The sequence below is a fragment of the Desmodus rotundus genome, chromosome 12 (assembly GCF_022682495.2).
Source record: "Desmodus rotundus isolate HL8 chromosome 12, HLdesRot8A.1, whole genome shotgun sequence".
Classification (NCBI taxonomy): Eukaryota; Metazoa; Chordata; class Mammalia; order Chiroptera; family Phyllostomidae; genus Desmodus; species Desmodus rotundus.
In genome coordinates this window covers 67269539-67295314 of record NC_071398.1, presented here as the reverse complement: position 1 = coordinate 67295314, position 25776 = coordinate 67269539, and the positions used below count along the sequence as shown (strand labels likewise).

Below are 25776 nucleotides of genomic sequence, written 5' to 3'. Positions count from 1 at the left end.
TGAGGCAGTAGTTGCTCAGCAGCAGTAGATGAAATGAGCACTGTGGGGAGGCGTGGAGGAGGGCGGGAGAGAATCCAGGCTCCCTGCAAGCAGGCAGGCCTTCTCACTTCACCACTTGCTTCTGTGTGTCTCAGCTTCCTGTCTGTAATGGGTGCTGTGGAGTAAGTGTGGGTTTAGCATGATGTTTAGAGCACAGGGAGGAGTCTCTGTGGGTTAAATGATTAAATGTAGTGCTGATAACATACATTCGTAAGGCACTTACAGTTTTCCAAGTGCTTTCATCTCCATAATTTCCCCCTGCTGAGGACTCATTGAGTTGGGTAAGCAGAAGGATTCCTTAAACACTTGCCACAGATGCGTCAACTGGGACTCAGCTGGATTAAAGGGCTTCTTCAAGGTCAGATCAAGGTCAGCACCGGGGCTCAAACCTCCTACCTTGTGATTCTGAATCCAGGGTTCCTTTCACCATAGAATGATAGATAATGGAGCTTTTCCCCTATTTATTATGACAGTAGAGGCTTCGGCGTCACAGTGTGATAAAAATAGACTTCGGGCAGGGAGGTTCTCGGAAGCAAACAAACTGAGCTCACCAAAGTGTTCTCGAGGGCAGGCTCTGTGGCGTGGCCTTTGGGAAAGCCTTGGCAGTCCTACTGCGGGCAGCGTCACCTTCTCACTGTGCCCAGCTTTCCCTGAGGAGCTGCCCGAGAGGACCTGGCATGGGGGTGGGGGTGGGAGGTGTGGGGACCAGGGACTGAGAGCACATCCCTGGTGAGGGGACCTGCACTGGGTGTCCTGCAATAGCCAACTTGCTGTGACTCTGTCACCCATGGGGACAAACAGCCTGGCAAACCCCAGGTTTCTGGGCCATTGACATTTTCTGAAAGGCAGAGGGAAGGAGGGTGAGGGAGTCAGGAAGGGTGAACACGGCAATTTTCATTTACTTAAAGATAATTTATATTCATAAATATTAATAATCATTTTATTAGTGATTATCGGTAGTAATAATAACCCCCTACTTCCCAGAATGATTTGCTATGGATTATAGTAAAAAACCAAACCCATTTATACATGCACATATACGTGGTTAAAATAAAGATGAAAGGGACCAGAGGAAGCACACAGAGACAGTCTGGGTGGTCTGCTAGCACCATTTCACACTTACTGAAAAACTCAACCTCTTGTCTTCGTGAAAGAGCCAAAGAATATGTTTTTATTAAGATACAACACTATATTCTGTGTTATATTCTTTGGACAATTTTTCCCGTTGGAAATACCTGGCTGAGGAGAAACGCTTTACATTATAGCAAAAGGGAGCTTGGAAAATGGACATTTGTCCCACTTGAAGGAAACCTATTCAGCCAGTGGTTTAGAGCTCTTTCAAGTCAGAGATTCTTTTGAGAACCCCAGAAATACCATAATCCTCCTCCCTGCAGATGCAAGCTCCTACAAATGCAACTTAAAATTTTAGGTCACTTAGAAACTCCCAAAGCCCATCCATTGACTTTAGGTTAATAAGCAATTTGTTTAAAAAACTTAAAAATTAATATTTTATGGAATAATTTTTCCTTTTCCAAAAGATTCATTGCGTCCAGATAAGATGATTGTAACTGAAGATGTAGATATACAACCAATGCCCCGTAAAAATTCTGATTTCTATGAAATTCCCTAGCCTATCACATTTGCATTTTACAAATGTAGTTATTGCACATTCACTTAACACTTTTATCGTTCTTTTGGGGGGGTTCTTTTAAAGATGCTATGTAGTGTGTATCCCATGGTAATTTGTATCTGATAACACAAGTGATGTTTGTTATGATAAGGAAGATCTGCCTTCACTGTTCAATGCATTTGGATCACATGTAGAATACGGTATATGAAGTAATACTTTAATATATACAACAGCCCACACGCCATCAATAAGATCTCATCCTTCAGACTTGTGAATTCTTGGAAAAAAATTACTTCCACATGTTCCTAAATTGACTTAAGATTTTTGACTGGTTGGTGGTCTATTGATTTTAAATATCTGACCTCCCAAAACTCCATCTTTAAACTTCAGCGATGCATCGAGGTTTGGAATTAGCGGGGCTGAATTTATTGCAGAACAAAGGGAGGTGATGATTAACACACCCATCTGAGCAGTAAGGGGCAAAATAATCCTTGAATGGATTAGATGCCATGATCCTAAAACCACATTCTCTGAATGTTGGGTCCTTGCCCAGAAATGGGGAGAGGCCAAACACTGGTGCCTTTTACACAACAGGGTATCTGCATGGAGCTCGGATCAGGGACAGTGGGGTGGAGAGTGGAGAGTTGATTGGGAAAAGGCCCTTCTTTCTCCTGGGGTCCAGCAGAGCTGAGGCCCTAGACCCACTCTATGTGCAGCCCCTCAACACAGAGAGCCTGTGGCATCACTGTTGTGCCGTTGTCGGTCTGCCTGCCTGGGTGGAGGTTACCTTAAAATGCAAGTGAATGAGGTTTTATTTTGTTTTTTACCCCTAACCAGGAATCACTTACAAATTTTTTGGCCTCCAGGAAGCTACTTTCAAGGCTGGCATAGGGGCTGCCAAGACGAAGTGAGTTATTCTGCACTGTCCCACTGGAAGCCAAGTGCCACAGGCAGGCTGTCTCTGTTGACTGGCGATATCTGGTAGATTCTGGATGTAATTCCAGGGAAATTGATCTTTGTAAGAATAGTCCGTGAACAGAGAGCACTAAACCCATTTTCTGGTTGATTTTCCCATTATCCTCACTTGCTTTGCAAGCTTTGTAAAAAGCAGGGATTTTTCACGTAAGCCCAGGTGCTCAGGAAATCTCCTGTCACTCTGAGATGGGTTGGGACATGGTGCCATGTCCGAAGCTTCTAAATACAGTTCAGGCTGGGTCATCATGACAGATGCTGAACTGGCACCATTACAGGGGTCAAAGTGGGAACTGTGACAGTGCTTAAATGCCACAGCCCCTGGCCTCGAAGTCTTCCTGAGCCAGGACAGGGAGAGGCAGTGCACAGCCTTATGGGGAGGAGGGTAGGAGCTACTTTGGCACGGAGCTCCCGCTGCTTCAGCAACACCACCACTCCTTCGGAAGGCGGCCGACACCCAACCACGCTTCAGCTATTTTAGAAGTGGTCAGTCTCTGAATTGCTGACACACTTGGAGGACACTGTCTCTTCCATGGTCATTCTGACCCTTCAAGGTAGGTAGGCCTGGGGAAAAAACAGCGTCATGCTGTGGCCAAGGTGTTGGCTGAGGAACAAGTGGAAGTACGTGAGCTGACCACGATGACTCCAGACGTGGAGGTAGGAGTAACATGTTGGCTGTGGGATCTCCAGATCAGTCTTTACACAGAAGCCGGTGGTCAGCAATTCCTTACCTCACTCCACCCTTTTCTTTTTGGCTATCACCTAAAATCTACCCTGGAGTTAGCTTCCTTTGACAACTCATTCTCTTCTTGGGAGGGCTTTGGAAGAAAGAAAGGAGGCAGGAGAGACTACAGGTGGGCTTTTCCTGGAAGGGTCTAGTGATATGGGACGTGAGGGTGGGAGTCTTAAGTTTTGCAAGTGTCCCGAGCTGGGGTTGGTGAGTTGTAAATATAAAGACACTGCTATGAATACAGTCCATCTGGGGTGTTGGTTTCACTCTCAGTGCTTGCCCTGTGCCCCCAAGGTGGGTTCCTTTCTGTTTCAAAGCATTTGATTTCAGGGTTTCTGAAGGTGGCATGGGATGGTGAATAAGTTCAGGCTTTGAAGTAAGACCATGGTTCTTCTCTTCTCTCTGATGCTTCTAGGTGGGTGTTGCTGGGCATGTTATCTTGGCTAAGGCTCAAGGATCTCACTTGTTGAATAGGATTGGTTATACTGCCCGACTCTCGGTCAGGCCTCACCCTCATGCTCTCGGAGATTCCCTTAGGTACTAGACCTTTTCTGCCTCCTCCTGAGCCAGAGGGTGAGTGTTCTTGACAAGATTGGTGGGGTGGAGGGATGGGGAGAAAATGCAGACAATTGTAACTGAATAAAAAAAATAAATTAAATAAATTTTAAAAAATAAATAAAATAAATAGATAAATAAAAAAGAACAATCTAACAATAGCCAGAGGGGAGTAGGGAGGGGATAGTGGGGAGAGGGGTTTACCGGAGCTACTATAAAGGACACATGGACAAAATCAAGGGGGAGGGTGGAGGAGGGGGAGGGTGGAGGCGGGGGAGGGAGGTGGGTTTGGCTGGAGTGGGTGGAGGGATGGGGAGAAAATGCAGACAACTGTAATTGAATAACATTAAAAATTACAAAAAAAAAGATTGTCAATTTGGAGTCAGGTCACCCTGCAGCCTCCCAGATCTTTACCTGTCTTTCCTATCTCTTGTGGGGTCGGGCTCTTGGGCTGCTGCATCCGCCAAGGTTGATCTCTCTGCTTCTCCGCTCAAGGCTGGGGTTTGCTTCCTGGTCCCATTTCCTCACTGAAGATCCAACATACAGCTTTCCTCAGTGGCCTGTGTTTTTCTCTCTTCTTCCAGATTCTAGTCATTTTCCTCCTCATACAGTGTTGTACAGTTGTCAGTCTGCCTGCCTGGCAGTGTGGCAGCCACCGTGGGCCACGAGAGCATCACTTAAGTAGCCCCCCACACAAACAGGCTTCCCTAGCTGCCATTTTCACTATGTCTTTGCTTGACTTCCTGCCTTCCTGCTGTCTCTCCTTCTAACATCACTCGATTTTGACAGTGTTTGCTCCAGGCCCTTATTTCTTTCAGCATATCTTTTCCTGTTCCACATTTAAATGTTTCTGTATGAGGATTTGCTTTTCTCTACTGAAAGAACACTAACCTTTTTCCCACTCACATAATGGACAGAAAAATGACTGGGAAAGATCTAACCCCTGTGGTCACCTCCCTTTCCAAATGTGGAAGGAACGAACATTTAATGTACTCCTACTGTGTGCCAGGGGCTTTACTGCGAGCCATCGGCATTGCTATTGTTTAGATGAGGAGATTGGCTCAGGTAGGTTAAATCGCTTGTCCAGAGTCACACAGCTTTGTGCTCTTTCCCCTTCCTGGCAGCTTCTCCGGAAACCCCACTTCACTGCAGACAGTAGGTACACCAGGGGTATAGAGCGTGCAGCAGCTATCTGTACAGCTGTCATTGTGTTCCTGAAGGATAGGACATCGCCACCACCCTCTCTGCCACCCCCCTGACAGCATCACCAGCTCTAGCATTTGGGGAGAGAGTTCAATTTATTCTCAGGACCACAGGCACCTATCTGAGAATTTCCTAGATGATTGACCTCGACTCCTACTCATGGAAGTAACAAAATTCACTGAACTCGTTTTAACACAACTCACAGTTGAGGGAGGAAAAGGTAGTGGAATTCCAGTAGTTCAGACTGAGTGTGGAGGTGACCTTCTGGGATTTTATTGGGAACATGGCACTCAACAAACACACCTCATTATTAGGGATATATTGGTTTCCTAAAGAAGAAGAATAGCATTGCAGATTCTTCATCTGGTTCAGCTTACCCTTCCTCCCAGCTCTTCTCCACCCACCCACACCTCTTAATTTGCTTGATCAAGCATACAGCATTTCATTCATTCACTCATTCATTCATGCATTCATTCATTCAACAAAAACAATGTTTTATTGAGTGCACAAAGGTGCTAGACCCTGTCACAGGTGCTGAGGATACAAGAGGAATAACACAGATGTGGTCCGAATTACTTGCTGTTCTCTATACCCATCCAGTAGACTTGACTGCCACGCTTCTGCTGTAAAACTCCCTTTTCCTGGAAGATCCTTCTCCGTCTTTTGCCAGCTCTGCCTTTTCATCTTGCAGACATCTCTTCATCAGGTCCAGAGAAGACCCCTGGGCTGAAAGAGGAGCCCTCCCATAGCATTTTGTTGATACTTCTCTTACTTACTTCTTACTATTGACAAAGTATGTCTTTATTGTTGTTCAATTATAGCTGTCCCTATTTTCCCATTATTATTTGCCCTGCCCTACTTCCCTTCACCTCCCACATTCAGTCCTCCCCCACCATTGTCTTTGTCCATGGGTCCTGTATACATGTTCCCTATTGATAAAGTATTTACATAAATATACAGACACACCCTCTGTTAGTAACTCATAAAAATGTCACAAAGTGGAAATAATCATCTCCTTATTTTACAAATGATAAAATTAAGGCTTAAAAGCATTGGCTCATTCCAGGTTAGACCATTGGAAAAAGGAGGTGAGCTTTAGAGCTCGACCCTCAGTGTGCTATGTGCCATGCTGGGTTTTGACAGTTCTAACTTCCTTAGCTTATTTGTTGACCTGTGCTGTCTCCTAAGTGGTTTTTGTAACCACTTTTGTAAGTTCCTGAGAACGTAGATCATATCTTACTCACTGTTGTGCCCTTACAGTACCTAACACATTGCCAGCCCAGACTACATAACTGATAAATATTTGTGGAATAAATGATTGGTTGAATGGATGAATGGAAAAGATCACTGGGGCGGCGGTTATATAGTTGCCAGCCATGTAGCTCCTGTAGTCATTAAACAGGATGGTCCTCCAGGTTTGGTTTCATAAATTGGGTGGATTTTAAACCACGTGTAGCTGGTGATCTCCTGAGTATAATTTGAAAGGCATTGCATGTTCCTGGCTGTAATCGAATGTCCTACTTACATGTTTGAAATTGCCACCCCCAAAGGGGACTGCCTCCAGAAGTCATGGTTAAATTACACTTGTTGCTTAGAAATTGGTTGCTTAGTTCTTCCCTTTGCGGTTATTAGCATGAATTTGTTTATGTATCGGTTCACAGTGTGAATATCCTACCAAGGTATAGGGCAAGTTTTTCTAGGGCCTTTGGGGGCGGCTTCCTTTTCACTTCATGGACATTTAGGGACCGCCGTGGTAGACGTCTGACGGTGGTGTTCTTGGGATGGTGGTGGGAGGTTGCAAGTGGTTGTGCTTGCACAGAGCAAACAAACACTGGCTTGGTGATGAGCTAATGTGTCACTTCTACCAGAAAAAATTGTCAAGAGCCTTGGGAGGGGCCTGTGTTGACAGCTGCTGGCCTAAAATTGACTGGCAAATCTTGAAGACCACCCAGTCCATTAGCATCAACTTTTGGAGGACCCCTGGTGCAAGAGGTCTTTACATAGAATATTGCCATGTGGCTTGTGACTGATTTTCCTTTACTCCATCTATGCATTTTCTGTGCTTTCATCAGGAATGTTTTCTGAGCCAAAGGTTGATCTTAAGAATTTTAATTTTATGGAGAGAAGGAAATAAAATGTTTGAAATTAGGACCATTTTAGAAAATCAAGAACTTGTAGGTACCCTCATTTTTTCTCAGTCTTCCTGATTAACTTGATTATTGGCATATTACCTTATATGTTAATTTGATACTTGACTGTTTATAAAGTACTTTCACATACATTATTATCAGATGACTTCTCCTCAAGCACAGATATCCATTTAAAATGATCAACAACTTTTGGGCCCTGAACTCTGACCTGAGTTAAGCCTAAACAAACTAAATGTTACACAAGTAGGAAGTATTTCAGCTGCCTTTTGTGTATTTCGATGCTGTCATTACACACTTCTCCAAGTGCAGACATCTTCCAATGTGATTTTGTACCTTCTAATGTTATTTTGCTTATGGTCTAGTGTAAAGCAAAAGAATGATTTGACATTGACTGTGATCTTCAGTGATCTGTCACATTGGGATGTTTTACCCAGGGGACCTGGGGACAGGAAATGAAATACAACAAAAGAGGGCCTTTACCATTGTACGTACTTACTAAATTATGTTAACTTCACGAAGACACCTTCATGATTCATGAACATAACTACCACGCTACTGAGAAAGGCAAAGTCCCATATGACCTTGGCTGGGAATTTCTCCTCTCCCAAAAGAACTGACAATGTTTTAGTTTCGGTAGAGCTGTCTTCTGACTGAGCAGCCTAAACATTAGTTCTGCATTGCCAGGTTCAGAGTTGGCGGAGCACGCAGCTCTGCAGATCTGATTCTGAAATGGGCAACAGTGTACAGTGGCAAGGGCATCGCCGCTAGTGTCAGACTAACTCAGGCCCCACCCTGACACCTCCTCGTTATGCAGTGTGAGAGAAGCACCTTCTTCTCGCCAAGTGCCAGTGTCTGCATTTATCAAATGGCAGTATGATGCCCACGCTCCTGGGGTTCCTGTGAAAACTGCATAAGACAATGGGGATAACTGTCTAGTGTAGTGCCTGTTACTTCTACTTCCCCTTTTCTGCTTCCACCTTCCAAGCATGCTGGAGCTCTAGAGGCTGACCCTTTCATGACACGGAGTCATCCCACAACAAGAAATAGATATAAAAATTACTGCTGCCACTTCTTTGCAAAGCCTCTTTCAAAGGCCTAGACCTCGGGGATGACTTTTGGGCCCTACCTCCGGTTCTGTGTATCACTGAGAGAGGTGCTGGTTGTCAGGTGGAGAGAGATGTACTCTTACTCCCCTTAATTGGCTTATTGGCATGGGAACTGCAGGCTTCAGGTTACCTCCCCCTTTTTCCCAAATAGAACTCGGAGGGCATGGAGAACTCAGAGACTTCATTCCATTACTAATCATCTAACAGGCTCATTTGAGAGTTTGCTATCATCATAATTTTATTTTAATCCAACCTGGGTTATAGTTCATGCCCATGAAGCTCTGGACTGGGTATCAAATTTGGGCTCAGTCCGTACTCAGGTCAATGCCAAATGCTCTGCTTCTGCCATATTTAGACTTACTCTATGAAAACTTTCATCACCCGATTTCTCTAAGCTCCCTGATACAATCTGACATTCCAGAACCAATTTCCACTGCAGAGGTCCTCTGGAAAGAGGAGTTTCCTTGAGCCTGGTACAGAGGGTGCTGTCTGAGTACAAGCTTCTGATGTCTATCCAGGTGTGAAGTCCCGGGAGCCTGGAGATGGCCGTGGGGGTGTTTGTTTAGAGACTTTGGGACTTGGGAAGTAGACTGAGGAGTGGTTGCCCTACCAATGTCAGATAGGAAGTACCGCTCAGTGTGGTCATGTCCCAGGTATTGGCAAAACCCACAAATGAACAAAAACACCACGATTGTTTATTTGATTATCATGTGGGTTGGGTCTTTCTCCTTTGTTTCAAACTATTTTCTTCCTTGGGGTAAACAATAACAGCTGATGTCCGGTCTTTTGGAATCTAATCTCAGATAATTCTCCATCTCTTATCTGACTCTATAGTAGTCTTCCATCACCCATCTTCAACAGTGAAAGGTGATCATATGTCAATCATTCAGAGCATGTGGAAAAGCATTCAACTCAGCTTATGGAACTCATAGCTGGAAAGGAAGACAGAAGTATCATCCCCTTTACTTAAAAGAAAACTTTGGTATAAAGAGAATAAAGTCTGGACTCCATATTATGATACCCAAATTTCTCCTAGAGTATGAACTCCATGTGGGCCAGGGATGATTGTTTTTATCCCTGATGATGTGTCAACAATCCAGAAGAATAACTGGCACATAGTAAATGTTAAATAGTCATTGCGTTGAGTCAGACCAGACTTTCCATCTTCATTGCTTGTCTCACCTCCCCTCTTCCTTTATGTATTTTAAGCTCTGGCCATATCGATGTGCTATTAGTTCTCTACAAATGACAAATCTTTTTTTAAATATATACATATGTGTTTATTTTTATTTTTTATTTAATCTTTATTGTATTCTTCTCATTACCATTTAGTCCCCTTATACACTCCTCCTCCCAGCAATCACCACATTGTTGTCCATGTCCATGAGTCCTTTTTCCTTCTTGTGCCATCCTTCTACCCCCTAACCTCCTACCCCCACTAGCTGTCATCTGCTGTCCATCTATGAGTCTGTCCCCATTTTCCTTGTTAGTTCAGTTCATGAGATTCACATATGAGTGAAATCATAGGGTATTTGTCTTTCTCTGACGGGCTTATTTCCCTTAGCATAATGTTCTTCAGGTCTATCCATACTGTTGCAAAGGGTAAAATTTTCTTCTTTTTTATGACCGAGTAGAATTCCATTGTGTAAATGCCCCATAGTTGTTTTATCCACTCATCTATTGATGGACTTGGGTTGCTTCCATACCTTGGCAACTTTAAATAACACTGCAATGAACATATGGGTGCTTATGTTCTTTCAAATTAGTGTTTTGGGTTTCTTTGGATATATTCCCAGAAGTGGAATAGCTGGGTCAAAAGGCAGTTCCATTTTTAATTTTCTGAGGCATCTCCATATTGCTTTCCACAGTGGCTGCACCAACCTGCATTCCCACCAACGGTGCAAAGGGGTTCCCCATTCTCCACATTCTTGCCAGCACTTGTTGTTTGTTGAAAATGACAAATCTTTACTCATACTACTTCTGCTATCCTAAATTCTGTCCTCATAATTTCTGAGCTTGCTCATATTGAACTTACATTTCAAGTTTATCCTCAAATGTTACTTCGTCAAGTCTTGACTCTCTCGTCACTGACTGCTTGTTCTTCAAAGCTCATAAATGCTTTGCTCCTACACCTGTCAGAGCACCTGTCACAGTTGGTCTTTAATCATTTTGTGTCTTTCCTACAAGATGGTGAGCTCCTTCAGAGCAAGAACCTGTTATATCTGTCTTGGTCCATACCATACCATAGAACCTGATCTATAAGCAGAAATGTTTGTTGAAATAAAAATAGAATTAAATACATTCTCATATGCCTGCAATCCATAGGAGGTTGAACTGATGTAATCTGGATTTGGCTGTCAATACTATATAAAATGGAAATAACAATAACTCTTAGATTTGTTCTATTCAATGATGTTATGTGTGGAAAGTCTTAGAGTGCCAGATGCATAGTAAACACTCAGGAGATACTGACCACTGTCTCTTTGGTTGAGATAGTTCTTGTGAGCTCATATTCATCTCATCGTCCAAAGTCACTAATATTGTTATCAACAGAATCACTAGATTCCATTTTATCATAAAGACATAAATATAATTTTTTTGCCCAGGAAGATAGCTTCCCCCAGCCCCTAATAGTAAAGATAAGGAAATAGAATTAAAGATAAGTAAATAGTAAAGGCAAGGAAATCAAGACCTTGTGAAGTGTCTCCCCACGCCTAGCGAGGAGCTGGGCCTCTGGAGGAAATGTGTGTTGTTTGCTGTTGTAATGAGTGATTCTTTAAAATTATTCATTCCGTGGGGATGAAAATCATCTGGAAGACTGTGAAATTTCTTTAATAACATCTAATTTTGAAATTGAATCAAAGTATATATAAGACAGGCATTTTCTATACATGTCAGCAAGTCAACTTCATGTGGGTCGTTCACTGTTGTTAGACTCGGGGGTCTTGAAGCTGGTCCATCATTAAACATTAGACTGGAAAGGGGCTTTATAACACCCCTAATTAAATGTGCCTGTGCTGGGCTATAAAGATCGAGGAATGTGGGGACCAGAATAGCTATGTGACTTGGCCAAGGTCAAACATGTTCAGCCATTTCAGTTGTAAGGATGGTCAAACTCGCTGAGAAGTGTTACAGGATTGCTGGATGCTTTGGCAAGGGCTGAGCCTAGTGTGAACTTGGGGAGACCTGATCGTGGGATCAGGAGACAGAAGCCCTACTTCCTATGCCAGCAATTTCCAACCTTTTTCATCTCATGGCACACATAAACTAATTACTAAAATTCGGTGGCACACCAAAAAAAATGTGACTTTTTTTTGCTAATCTGACAAGAAATCAGTATAATTTTGATTCATTCACACTGCATGGCTCTTGCTGTGCTGGCTGTTGACATTTCTCTCATTTGACAATCTAAGGGGAAGTAGGCCAGTGCCCCCAACTACATGTTCAGGTATTGCATGTTTTAACAACTCTCGAGGCATTCCAGTGTGCCACGGCACGCAGGTAGAAAATCGCTGTTCCAGGCCATGCTGTTTTCAATGTTTCTTAACCTCAGTTTTCTTATTCACAAAACAGACATAAAAATATATTCCATGTCTACTTCATCACATGGAGGGATATATTAGATAATGTATAAAATATAAATTAAGAAACTCTTTTATAATTGCTAATATTTTGCATGAATTGAGAATGGACCTTGCTCTAAGCTAAACCCCACTTTCTGTGGGAGCTGAGTATCCATTCTATTCGTACTAGATCGGTCAGGGACAGAAAATGAAGGGCACTAGGAACTGATGGTTAGAATCTCTTTTTTAGGGATTTTTTTGATGGTTATAAATATGTTGGTTTGACCCTTTGAGTCACGCAATGCTCTCTGGTGACTTGTAACTGGCTCAGTGCAGGTTCCCTAAGTTTTCTCCTTTAAATTCTTTAGTTATGTGTAATATTGTCACTTATGCTCCTGATTTTCTGAAATTCTCCTTGTTAAAATACTATTCACAGGAGACATCTGATAATCAAGAATTCTTTCCAGGTCATTCCAGTGAGTTCCTAATGGTTATTATTTGAAGGCAGGAAGTCACAAATTGCCAAGAATAAAAGAACTTGAAAGCACAGAAGTGTTTTCTGGTCTTCAAGGGGCTGATTATATTTCTGAGTGGATGACCCGATTTGATTGAAATAACCTGCTGTGCATTTCTTACATTCGTGACGTAGGTAACTTGATTATACCTTCTGATTGATAGCTGAAATAATTGATCTGATTAGCCTAAATATTTTATAAAACTCTGATTTAGAAATGTATTTTAATGCTATGAACTTTATTTTTACCTAAGTTGTGGGTCTTGACTCTGAGATTACTATTTTAAGGCTTTTGTAGGTAGCTTATGTCACAGGTAACCCTAACTACTCTGGGAGTTTTAAAAAATGTATAAAATGTGATATTAATTTTATTTCCACATTATGATATCTGAGAAACAATTGAGAGTGGAATATTACAGGGTGCATCCAGGGTGCATCCATGTTGCGGCAGATGTGGGCTGTTGCCTATACTTTGTGTGTAACAGTCACTTGGGCTCTATTGTGGGAGGGATTGAGAGTCTAGGAGCACAGGATATTTCCTGGGAAACAAATAACTGTCTCTGGGAAGCCTGCTCATGGGCAGATACTGCCTGTGCCTCCACAGACTGGTCCATTTCATTCCCAGTAACTACGGGCGCCCCAGGACTGTTCTGGTCTTCTCGGGTCCGTCTCTTTTCCGGATTCCTATGACACTTACAAGATTATATGTGACGATGTGGAAACCTGTATGATAGTATTTGTCCTTGTCTCTGATCATTTGTGAATGTGGCCAGTTTCCTCTTGTTCCCCTCATGTACTTCGATATTTCCCAGAATCTAGCACAGTATTGGGCAAATAGTAAGCACTCAGTAAACATATAATTGATCAACACTCACTGGGAAACTTCTCAAGGTCTGGGATTCTGTTTCAAATTACCTGCACGGTGCCTCATAGAAGGCCACGTGCTGATAGTGCTTATTGACTGATTTGATTGAAACTGCTACCAGAATACCCATTCAATTCTTTAACTCCTATGATGATGTGAATTTGGGCTCTTAGTCTTTTTCTTCATTTAGCTCGTCTGACCAAAACAGTTTTAAATGTGATGCTTCTAACCGAGGTTGCCTGGGCTATGACTGAAAGCTGCATTAGAGAAGATTCGTAGTTCTTCAAGTCATCAGAAGTAGAAGAGATTAGAAAACTTTTCAGTTCAATCCTTCTAGTTGCATCATGAGGAAATAGGTCCATTGTGGGTTATGTGACTCATCCAAGGTTATTCATTTATCTGTTTAATGTTACATTTGGAGTGTCCATTTTATTCCAGATGACGCAGCGAATTCAGAGTAGAGCCTCTTACCTCCTAGCTCTCCAGCGATAGTCCTGGTTCCAACCCCAACCTCAATTTGGCCATCGTTAAATATTTATCACGACGTAGTGCAGTGGTATCTTTCCCTCCCCTCCCCTTTCCCGAACACACATTGGAGAAACCAGAGGTTCAAAACTTCTACTGGGCCCTACTGAGGATGTCTGTTTCCAACTTTTTCATAATCATAGCACTCTATGGCAAGGAGATTTCATAACAAAAAAAAGTAGGACAAGACAATTTTAAAAAATCTTGCTGAGAAATTTTGAAATATTCACAATGTTCGTGATCAGTGAAAAGCTCGTGGCACACCGCAGAAACAAAATGGGATGCGGGAGTCCACGTCTCTGCGGTTGGGGATTACTGTGCTTGGCTGAGGGCGTGATGACGTCATGGCTCTGCTATTGAAAGGCACGTGGGATCCGGCCTAGGAAGGCCACCCGCACTCAGCAGCACCTCTCATGTTAGATAAGTAGCTCCACTTTCGCCTGAAGGAGACCAAAATTAGTAGTTCCTGTTAAGTCCAGGATATAAAATTATATGCTTGGACATGTAAAACTAAGTTACAAAACTTTTTTTTTTTTTTTGGTGGAGATGGTGACTGGACTAGTGATTGCGGATGCACTAAAGATCGTGGGCAGAGACTTCCCTGTTATTTAGGAGCTTGGTTCAGTCCTGCAGGCCCCCGAATGCTTTCAGAAGTGAAGGGTGAGGAATTGGGGAGGATACAGAGAAATGGCACTCTGTTCCCTGTGGGCTTTGGCAAAGCTGCAGAAGATTCTTGCCAGAAATGCTGCCTGAGTTTCACAGGGCTAGAAGGAAAGACAATTAAAGGTATCATGAGCTGGGTTGTCCCCAGGCCTGGAAACCTGCTACAGGTAAGTGAGCAGGGCAGCAAGGTGACCTGGCGTTGCGTGCCACCCTTCCCCCACCCTGCTGGTGTCCAGGACTGATGCCCAAGAAGTCATGACCTTTGACAGCATTGAAAAGTCAGGTGTCCAAGTAAGACACTGCTGTTTCCAACCTTTATTTACCAATGTGCTTGTTTCTGGGGGAAGGAATCAGATGTTCAAGGTTACTGAGAGAAACAGGATCTTAGGCTTGGCTGGAAGTATCATGTGACCTAAGAAAATTGTCCTAATTCAAGTTTAGAAAATCTTAAGAGATACAATTCTTGGCACCGAGCCCTTGAAAGTAAAGTTATAGAACGTTCTCTGGTAAATCTGATGCTAGCCTTCTCCATCAGTCTACATGCTTCACCCCCTCCCCCCTCCATGAGTACAGAAGACACAGGAGGAAAGGACCATCTGGCCCAGCATGCCAGCTTTTTATTTGGTTGCTCTCAATCCTACCTTCCTGTTTGGATCACCCCTCCCCTCTGCCCATACTTCAGAAACCAATCAAGGTGTCTCCTGAACTCATTTATTCCCTTTGTTTCAACCGCCTTCTTGGGTAACTTTTTCCATATGCTTATATCCTTGCCTCACAATGGATTTTTTTTTCCATCCAAAGTGGCCTGATTGAACTCTTAGGAAAAGCCATTTACCCAAATATATAATAAAATGCTTCTAAAGATCCTAAACAATGTTTCATTACTTTTGATGACCAGGATATATGTACGTGGAGGGAAAATTGCTGTGTTTAAAAGTAACTGGTGGGCAGTGATGCTGAGTAGGATGGAATTCAAGAACACGCCATTGTTAGCATTGAATCTGCCCCCACCCCCACCCCCCACCCCAAGTGAAATATTCAAATCTAGATTTGGAGCTAAAGTCTGTTGTTGTTGTTGTTGTTGTTAAAATATGGTCTTTATTTATTCTGTTGCCTCAGTTTGGCTTTGAGTCCTTCAACATGGTGATATTAGTACTCTTTATATTGCCTGTTGCGGACCAATTTTCTTCAGCTGTTGCTAAAACTTACTAAAATGCCAGATGTCATGTTGGAAACACGAAACCTGAAAGAAGGTCATAAATCACAAAAACAAACCATAAAAAAAATAATAAAATACCCTGAGCGCTGTGCTCTGGAGCTTCCCAGCTTTAAGTCTCCTTTTGTTCTCCTCTCCCCCACTCTGTGATGCCCCTCTCTCCGCCTCCCGTCCTTGAGGGCCCGGGTGTTGTGGGGGGTGCCCGGCAGATTCTCACCTGAGGCCTGATGGTCTGTTTTGCAGATTCCGAGCAGAGCACTGGTTCAGACTCCGAGGTGCTCACTGAGCGGACCTCCTGCCCCTTTGACACGCACGCCGACCTGGGCCCTGGGGCCGCGGGCCCTGTGCCTGCCGCCATGTCCTCCATGGAGGAGATTCAGGTGGAGCTGCAGTGTGCTGACCTCTGGAAGAGGTTCCATGACATTGGAACTGAGATGATCATCACCAAAGCAGGCAGGTAAGGACAAGTTTCTTTGAATGGCCACAATCAAAGAACAGAGGACAAAGTTGGAGCTGTTAACACTGCTTCTTTTCGACTATTTCTGGTAGGTAGCATCAGCAAAGCCAAAGGCACATGCACTCGCATTTTTTACACCTGGACAGCTCAGCAAAGGGATCTTGTGCTTTTTGTGATTCTGCCATTTTTCCTCCAAGGGCCACTGGAACCTAAATCACTTCCACTCTCGCAGACACTTTCTGCTTACAAATGTACCTCAGTTAACACTGCAGGTCTGTGGTATGGAACAGCCAAACCGATTTCCAGAGCACGTGTTGCTTGATCATCCAACGTTTCCAACAGAAACAGTTCGCTCCCAAGCAACAGCTTACATCTTCTAAGGCATTTAAAGCAGCAAGACGCTTTTGATTAGAATTGGCCTTGGTTTATCTTCTGAGCCCCACTTGTCGATCCACTGTTTTTTATTGTGGGCTTGAGATTATTACAAAACTTTTATGGCAACCTGGTGGAAACTCTTGCAAAACTATTTATGTAGGATAATAAAAGTTTAAAACAGTTTCTCTTGAAATAAACTTTTCATGAAGCTACTCTTTCATTGGAATCTTTTAATTTCCTTGAAAGATATTGTTTTGTTAAGTATCTATTTGTGCTGGATACTCAAAACATACACTACATTATTTAGAATTCACAGGAATCCTGTGAGGTGGGATAGGATAATTCCGTATGTGGGTGAGGATGCGAAGGCCGAAAGAAGCTAATTAACTTGACTAAGGCCATGTGAGCAGTAAAGGGCAGCTCCGGAATTCTATACAACTCTGTCTGGCTCTACAAGTGTGGTCTCAACTATGTACAACTCTCCACTGTTAAGAAACAGTTGTAGTTTTTGCCCCTTGGATTAAAATAAAGATGATTTAAATAAAGATAAATGGGGGCTATGCTTCTTGAGTCGATAGGGATAGTTCATTGAAATTAAAACAGTAAGGCTGCTTTCCCATTTTCCAAGCCAACCTACATAGCCTCATGTCATGGAGACCAGAAAGACTCACCTCAGTGCTCATAAGCTGTCTTTGTGAACATGGACATTTAAAGTAAAAGAATATTTTGATTAGGTCCAGTACACATGGATATAATAAGATGCCATAGAAACATGAGGTCAAAATGAACCTGAAATCTTACTCATTTTCTTTCTCTTCTAGCACGTCTTCCTTCTCTAAGTTTTTGTAGTGAATAAAACCACTAAAAGGCTTCTTAGGAGGAGCGACTTTGAAGGAGCATTATTTTCAGTACCATCTGCTTTTGGCTGCTTGGGTTTCAGTCTAGTCTTGTCTCTCCATCCTACTCTCTATATCCAGATGTTCCGAGCCCAGACGTGCAGTTCGTTCTGGAGTCAAATTCCTTTATTTAGGTTTAGACATCACATTCTTTGCTTCTGTATTGAAGTGTCTCAGGTGTTGTTGTTGCTACATGTGACTCTGCTCAAGTCACTCTGAACAATTCAGAAACACACAAGGAAGGTTTTCTCTTCTGTGAACTTTGTTCACCCCCTCCCCATTCCCCCAGTTGGTTTCTTCCTTTTCACTTCCTTTTCTTCCTATGTAGTGTCTTTTTCAATTTGAATTCCAATTTCCATTTTCTTGGTTAACGTTAGTTATGTATGACTCTCTGTTCTTTTGTTGCTCAGGAGAGTTTAGACACCATCTACTCCTCACACCTCAAACTGCAATCCGGTTGATTCAGAACCACTGCTGTCTACAAAGCCCTCAATTTGAATGTCCCAACATAATCTGTGTAATCAGCACCATGGACAGAGGTGCTTGTACAGATTAATGGGTTTGAAAGACAAAAGAATTGGCCTAAATTTAGCCAGAAAAATAAAACCAAACACATCTCATGTTGTAGATATGGAAGATTAATTTTTCCCCAGGGTTTTGTAACTTCACTTGATATTCTGGGCTAAAATACTGACAAAAAGAAAAAACAACTTGATACATTTTTAAGAAGAGTACTCAAATATAATCCTAGAATTTCGAAGCAAGAAGGCACTTTGGAGATTATCTAGTCCCTTGCATTTGTGTTATAGGTGATTGGGTTAAATGACTTCTTCAAAGTCGCATAGTTCATTCATTTTAGAACTTGGTACTGGGAAGAGACAGGTACCTTTTCTACTCTAGGTCACATAAACGTTCCAGACAAAACAGGTAACCATCTTAAAAACATCTAACCCCTTTTCTTGAAGTCAACAAGCAAAGAAATTCATGTCTTTCAATGTAACAAACCTCCACAGATGAAAGGAACCATATTTTCTTATCTCAGCAAGTAAGGGACTTTCTCTCCATCCCTAGCAAAATGCTCTCCAACCATTTATACATACTGGTCAATTGTAAGTCATTTCTATTAAGAAAGGAATTACTAATCTATATTTAGATCTATAGATGAAGGTTCTCAAATTTTTGTAAAGAATTAGTGGGTCAAGTTGTCTAACCTATGCCTAAATGTTAGGTTTAGCAATTATGAGTAGTCCACCATCAAATGTCATTAGCCCACCATAAGACTAAAATATAAGGCTTTCTAGTTAAACTTGTGAGGGTAGAGGGAAGAATCTAAAGTAGCACACCAATGGAAGCTTCTGAAAAGTTATAAAGTGGGAATGCAGGAATAGTTATATATTATTCTTTGTAAATGTTTAAGAATTAGCCATCATCCCTGTTAAAGGTCTATGGTCCCTCTTGTGCTTCCCCTAAATATGATTATGATGACACTAACCTCCTATAGAGGACATTTGCCTTTTAAGTTGCTTTTGTGTGACTAGCACAGAAAGCCCCTCATATAAACAACCAGTGCACATTTGCAAGATGGCTGTCTGGGGCCAGGGTATGGTCTATGGCCATGAAATGGAGCAAAGCCAATTAGGCCGTATGTGGATCAAGCCTGTGACCTTGACCTCATTAGCACTGTGCTCTGCCCAGCTCGATTAAATGGCCCCAGATGGTTAAGCTTAACGTAGCATTTTGTGTACAAGTACCCTACAGAACATTCGGGGCAATCCAAATTTTTGAACCAAGCACTTTTTATGTCTGGCTCCTACGTGAATGACATTCACAAAGGAGCTTGACATTTTTCTTCTTTCTTATGGTTAAAGAAGAATAGTGACATTTATTCTAGACTCCTTGAAACACAATACCTCTTTGGGGTTGCTCCCTCTTCAATTACGAGAGTAGTTGTAAAGTGCCATATCCTGACCTTGCTTGCTTTGGCAAGTTTAACAAGCCATTGTGGCAGAAACAAGGTATTGCCCAGAGGCCACGAGAATTCCTTTGGTATTTGCTCCCTATTCCACAGGGTCCTTCCTCTGACACACATGTTGACAGCCTGAGAACTTGCAGAAATTTTTCTACAGTCTTATGCATTAAAAAAAAAAAACCCAAACCTTTGGTGGCCCTTTGTTTGGAAACTGGTAGTGCCTTTCCTCTTCTTTGTCTTGAGACGTTATTTTTAGAGTGGTCATTTTCAAATAGAATCAGTCAATCAGAAATATTTCATGATCAGCAACAATCAAATGTGATTAGCTACTTAGAGAGTAAGATAATCATAAGTTATTCAAGTACATTAAGTATAAGAGTGTAAGTATGTTCCGGAATATTATAGTCTAGTCAGAAATGTATGGGTGGATATACAACATTGTCTAACTATCTACCTACCTACCCAATCACAGTTATAAAGCAGGGTATGTTATGAGCCCTTTGAGTGTATGAATCATCAAATAGGTCAGTGTAAGTTAAGCCTTCAGCACATTTTACAGTGATAATTTCTGAAGTGAAAAAAATCAGCCCACTTTGAGAACTAGAGGACATTGGACTTTGTTGTGCTCAAAGTGCCTAATGAGAAGAGACTTTCTGAGCTTTCCCTTCTGCTACTGCTGCCCCTCTGATTGCTCAGCTTCCCACTGTATTCCCCTCCACAGGAGGATGTTTCCTGCCATGAGAGTGAAAATCACCGGTCTGGATCCACACCAGCAGTACTACATAGCAATGGACATTGTGCCTGTGGACAATAAAAGATACAGGTAATGAATGACTCTGGAGTGTGGAATTGTGGGTAGCATGAACATTCCATAATTATCCTTTAAACTCATTTGATGGAGCATTTTACCAGTGCACTGTGTAATGCACTGTACAGAGAATAAGGATGGAGGATATGCCAATGGCCTGTGGCAGAGGACCGGGCAGGAAAATTCACCAGAGGCAGGAAGTCAGGGCTCAGTAATGGGTGGGTCTGGGATCCCACTGGAGAGAGTGGGATTGTATAGTGTCTGCCAGGGTAGCAAAAATCAAATGGATTGTAAGGCTAAAATTAATTCAATTAACATCAAAAGTGATTAACGTATTGAATGATTTGGTTTATGTAATGCTGAATTAAAAGGATTTATTTTGAAGAGGGGCAGGGGGAGTGAACTGGTGCAGTACATTCAAGTGTATATCTGGTAGATTACCCTGTGGAGGATGGAGGAGAGTAGGAGAATTGGGTCAAGAAAAACATCTAATTAGGGTGATTTATTATTCATTAATATGGGTTGTGAATGAGTTTGTTAAATAATTTTCCTTCAAAGTCATGAAAAGCCAACATAGTCTCTATGTCTCTTGGATGGCTTACATGTAGCTCTTGTTTGAAACAAGTTGTGGCTTAATTGATCTCTTGAGATCTCAGTCTGAACAATGAGTCATAGCTTATTTCTGAAGTGTCTTAGAACTTGACCCTAAAGCCATGAATTTGGAGGAGAGAGGTGAATGGCACAGACCAGGGCTAATGTGGTAGGGTGAGAGAGCTGGCCAAGAGAGAAGTGACCTTGATTGTAAGACTTAGGAGCCGGGAGGCTTCTAATCTGTTGTAGAGGAACTTGGGAGTTGGGATTTGGGCTGAGTGCCTCTGTCTGCCAGGGTGCAGGGCCCACGTGCCCCTTTACTGAGAGGCAGGGTGGGTCAGATCCATGGAGAGCACTCTTCGGAACTACAATGGAATTGGCAAAGTCTGGAAAACTGACCTCCTTTGCAACCAACAACATCTCATTTCTAGTGGGGTTTTGTTTTGTTTTGTTTTTTTGGAAATGACATGGGAGATGATGGTGTTCAAAATGAGGTTCATCGAAGGAAACACTCACTGGGAAGACTTGGCGGTGTTTCTGGGGATGGTTGCCAAGGCAAAGGCCCCCATGTTCACAGAAGTGCCTCAAAATTGAGATCTTTAGCCAGGAAATGGTTAACAAGTGAGCTGCTTGGAGGGTCTCTGCACATGGCTGTGTTTTATAGGACAATATGGAAGATGTTTTTAATAAGGAACCAAATCCTGAACAAGTGGCCAACGGATTATATGGTTTGCATTTGAAAGGTGAAAGGTTGCAGTAAAATACCGTTTCCATAGCTGGCCACGTGGGCTCAGGCTGCCTGTGTGCACACAGGGGTGCAAGGCAAGGAGGGGGAGAAAAAAGAAAAAGGCTGTGAGAATGTTTTCCTTGTGAGAGCTGCAGCTTTGATCATTAACCACAACACGCCTCTGCTCTCCCCACCCCGTCTCATCCTCCATTTCCATCTCTGTCTCATCTTCCTCCTGACCTACCCTTCTGTTTTTCTCCTTTGTGTTCTGTTTAATCTCCACTACCTCTCCATTCCTGTCATCTCATGTCCCTTCTCTCCTGTCCCTGCTTGTTTCCTGGGCCTCTATTCCCTCTCTGCACACGAGTCTGAGTTCTCTTCTTTCCCTCTCTCAGATACGTGTATCACAGCTCCAAGTGGATGGTGGCTGGCAACGCCGATTCCCCCGTGCCTCCAAGAGTTTATATACACCCCGATTCTCTAGCTTCTGGAGACACTTGGATGAGACAAGTGGTCAGTTTTGACAAACTCAAGCTGACCAACAATGAACTGGATGATCAAGGACATGTGAGTCAAAGAATCCCATCCCCCTCTTCCTCCCTCTTCCCCTTTTTGCTTTAGAGTTGACTAGCCCCAGGCTTTGGCAAACAGATAAAATAAAAGCCTTTATTTAGTCACCTTTAAAAAGTAAGCATCACCGTTTCTTTGCTTCCTGTGAAATTTCATTCATCACACATCTAACAGTTGGCAAACGTCCGCTACGCATCAGGTTGTGTTTATCAGACAGAAGCCTTGTGCTCCCCGCACTCACAGTCTAGTCAGGGGAGCATTCGGGGACAGAAACACGGGGCAAATCAAAAAGTGGTGGAAGAAAGCACAACATTCAGTAGAATAATTCACAGGGAAACAACTGATGCGACAGTTCTGGCTGATTGTCAAGAGGAGAATTTATAAATTCTGTCTGCATTTGTAAGGGAAGAATAGGCCCTAAGGCTTTCCAGGCGTAACTGGAGCACCTGATGCTACTAATTTACTCTTTGCAGTAAAACAGCCACTGAATTTTCACTGAATGACGGGGTCCATACCGGGTGCTATGGGAAGATCGGGGCAGCTAAAACCATGGCTCCTCTCTTGAAAAAAAGGACATCTTTCTGAGGAGGGAAGAACACACACTACTCACTCTCACATGACATAAGAGACTGTCTATAAATTCACTAACAAAGTGCAAATAAATGGCCCACAGAATTTAAAGACAGCGTGAGCCCATGCTGCAAGTTCGAAGCAGGAGGGATCACTGTCATGGGGTAGAGGGTCTGAGACCTTTTAGTGGAGTGAAGTCTGCGGGTAGCAGAACAGTCATTCAGTATTTACTCAGGTAAAGCAAACATTGCCTCCACATCCCACGATGGGGATGCTGTGCTGTACGCTTCCGTGCAATGCTCCCCAGCTACTTAGTCCTTCCTGCCGTGGGCAAGTAATCGGGTTCTGGTTTTCTGTACATTTTACCCCCATCTGTGCTCTTTCTGTAATGCTTCTATTCTGTGATTTTATTTGCACGAGAGCTTGAGAAGATGAAGGGACCTTACAGCCAACCCTGGCTTCATGTTTCCTTCTCATTTCAGATCATTCTGCACTCCATGCACAAATACCAGCCCCGAGTTCATGTGATTCGCAAGGATTTCAGCAGCGACCTTTCACCCACCAAACCTGTCCCCGTTGGGGATGGAGTGAAGACGTTCAACTTTCCCGAGACTGTGTTCACCACGGTCACGGCCTATCAGAACCAGCAGGTAAGAGGCTGCCTTTGAGAGTCTTCTGCTGTATCTGCTCTTAAAGGAGCTTACTCAGACTTTTGGTAAGAAACACTTAGTCCTCTCCATGGCACTGAGGGGCAGGGAACGAGAGACAGCAGGCTTGCGGGCTCCCAAGGCACTGGTGATGACAAGGCAGTAATGCCTAGTGGCAGCTGGCACGATCTAGATTTAGATCAGAGACAACATCTTTGCCCAAGAGGAGCAAACCTCCTCAGTCATCTTCATGTCTCTCTGTACGCGTACCACGTTCACAATCTCTACCGCATCCTGGCAAGTGTTCTTCATCATGGAACAGTACTGGGGTTTGGTTCATTCCTTCCCTCTCTCGTGTATTTCTGCACCTGGCTACATTAAACTCACCGGACCTCTGAAATTCTATTCAAGACCCACAGCTTCACCTACACTTTCAGTCTAAATTCACTTATGTGTGATCACCAGTTACACCCTAAGATCTGTATGTTTTAATGTCAGTAATACATCTATTCATTCCATAAATATTGAGTGAGAACTGATAATATTCCAAGCTTAGTAGAGAAATTGAACAGGTAAGACTTCTCCCTAAACAGAGTTTTAGTTGAATGAAAAGACATGTATATACATAATGATAATACAGTGGAATAATTTAACAATAGATGTAGACAGGGTGGTGTTTGTTTTTTGGGAGAATGAGGGAAGTTTTCCTGGAAGAGCTGATGCTTTTTCTAATGTTGAGATGTATCTCTGAATTAGCCAGACTAAGGTAGGAGGTATGTGGGTGGGGGCGGGGGAGAGAGACCAAGCGTGGAATTATTGGGCCTTCTGAACGATGATTTTTTTTGGTGGGGGGATATACAAATGATCTAACTTAGTGCAATTCCTAAAAGGTACATGTGAATATCATTTTTGTAAACTAGATTGTATTTCATCTTTTGGCAAATTGTCTGATTAATAGGATCCTGCAGTGAATCCTTTTCCTTGAAACAAAATGTTTTTGCTCATTTTGCTTGAAAGTCTGCATACTTTTTTTATTTTGGACCTGCTTGCAGCAAAATGAAATCGCACTGTGGTACTCACTCCCTTTTGTATTTGATACTCTGCATGGTGCTCTGACAAAGAAAGCAGTAGAGGAAAAGCACTCATTTACTGAGTATTGATCGAGTGCTTACTGTGTAAAGGCGCCTTATATAGTGGGTTCATACAGGAAGAGTGTTTCTGTCTTTCATGATACATCTGAATAAGGGTCCTTAGATGTTCTTACCTTCAGAGGAATTTGAAATGCAACAACCCCTGAGTCTGGTAAATGTTAAGTTTTCTCAGCAGCTCTAGTGCATTCCCAGTTTCAGATTTCCCTTGTGAATGCCATGTTTGATCTACAGTATAAGAAGAGCTTTAGTTTTCTTTGGGCACTATTTAGAAACTATTGAATCCTCTTGGACACCTTAAATGGTAAAATTGTAAGGGCCATGGAGGATCCTTACAGAAAACTCAAACAATCAAGATTTCTCAAGCTCTGATAGAAAATAGAGCAGCAACACAGACTTGGTCCTTGGAGTGTCTGGACCCTGGGGATGAACTGTGGTTGGAAGAGGGAAAGTACGAGTCTGAGTTCTCTGAATAATGGATCAGACTTTATCCCAAGACTATTCGCCAAGGCAGAGATGTGGCAATAAATTCTACAACTTTAGGATTTAGTTTGTAGGACAAACTAGAACAGTGATGAGTGAACTCATTGAGATCAGTTCTAGAGGCTAGGAGGGTCACTACGGTAACTCAGGCTGAAACGGGAAAGCTACAGCTCATGGCCACAATGAACGAAAACCAAACGTGGGTACCTGAGACCCCTTTCTCTTCCTTGGCCTTCTCTTATAGGCACTTTCCTGCATCTGAGTACATTCTCCTTGTATAAATATTTTGTCTATACCTGGACTGGGGCGGGGCCATGGTGGCTTGGTGGGGGCAGGAAACCGTGATTAAGATCAAGGGATGTGGCAACAGACATACCTGGTTCAGTTTCTGACTTTTCTGCTAATGAATTATATGACCGTGAACAACTTTCTTACCCCATTTCAACCTGTGTTTCCCGGTCCGAAATGTCCCAGCCCCGTGAGTACTAGACAAGGGAGCGTGCATAAAGTCACTTGACACCAGCCTGGAGTCTAATTAATGGCAGTCAGCTGACATTGCTAAATGACCAGGTCCACACAGACCTGAAGGAGAGCGGGGAGTAGAGTCCGTTTTAAAGAAATTGCTCATTAAGGAGAAAGGGGACTGTCAGGAATTGGAGGAGCCGCCTTGGCTCTTGAAGAAATTATAATCAATAGGTAACTACTTTGATCTCTCTGTGCTCATGTCATGTTGGTGAATTCGTGATATGCAGACATTCAAAATGGATGAGTCATGCTCAGTTCTGCCCATTTTGAAGTCAAGAT

At 42.8% G+C, this 25776-nt stretch overlaps 1 protein-coding gene across 4 annotated transcripts in view; it reads left to right on the top strand.

Annotated features, from left to right (window-relative positions):
* Positions 1-25776, top strand: part of TBX15 (T-box transcription factor 15) — a 97867-nt gene that overhangs the window by 39160 nt on the left and 32931 nt on the right. For 2 of the 4 annotated variants that reach the window (XM_024570383.4, XM_045203916.3), the window contains exons 2-5: positions 15975-16188; positions 20150-20251; positions 21950-22121; positions 23177-23344. In XM_024570383.4, the coding sequence (XP_024426151.1) occupies positions 15975-16188; positions 20150-20251; positions 21950-22121; positions 23177-23344 (656 nt within the window). Of the gene's footprint in view, positions 1-3003; positions 3299-15974; positions 16189-20149; positions 20252-21949; positions 22122-23176; positions 23345-25776 lie in introns of those variants that run through there. The other 2 variants (XM_045203914.3, XM_045203915.3) reach the window with 2 other exon arrangements.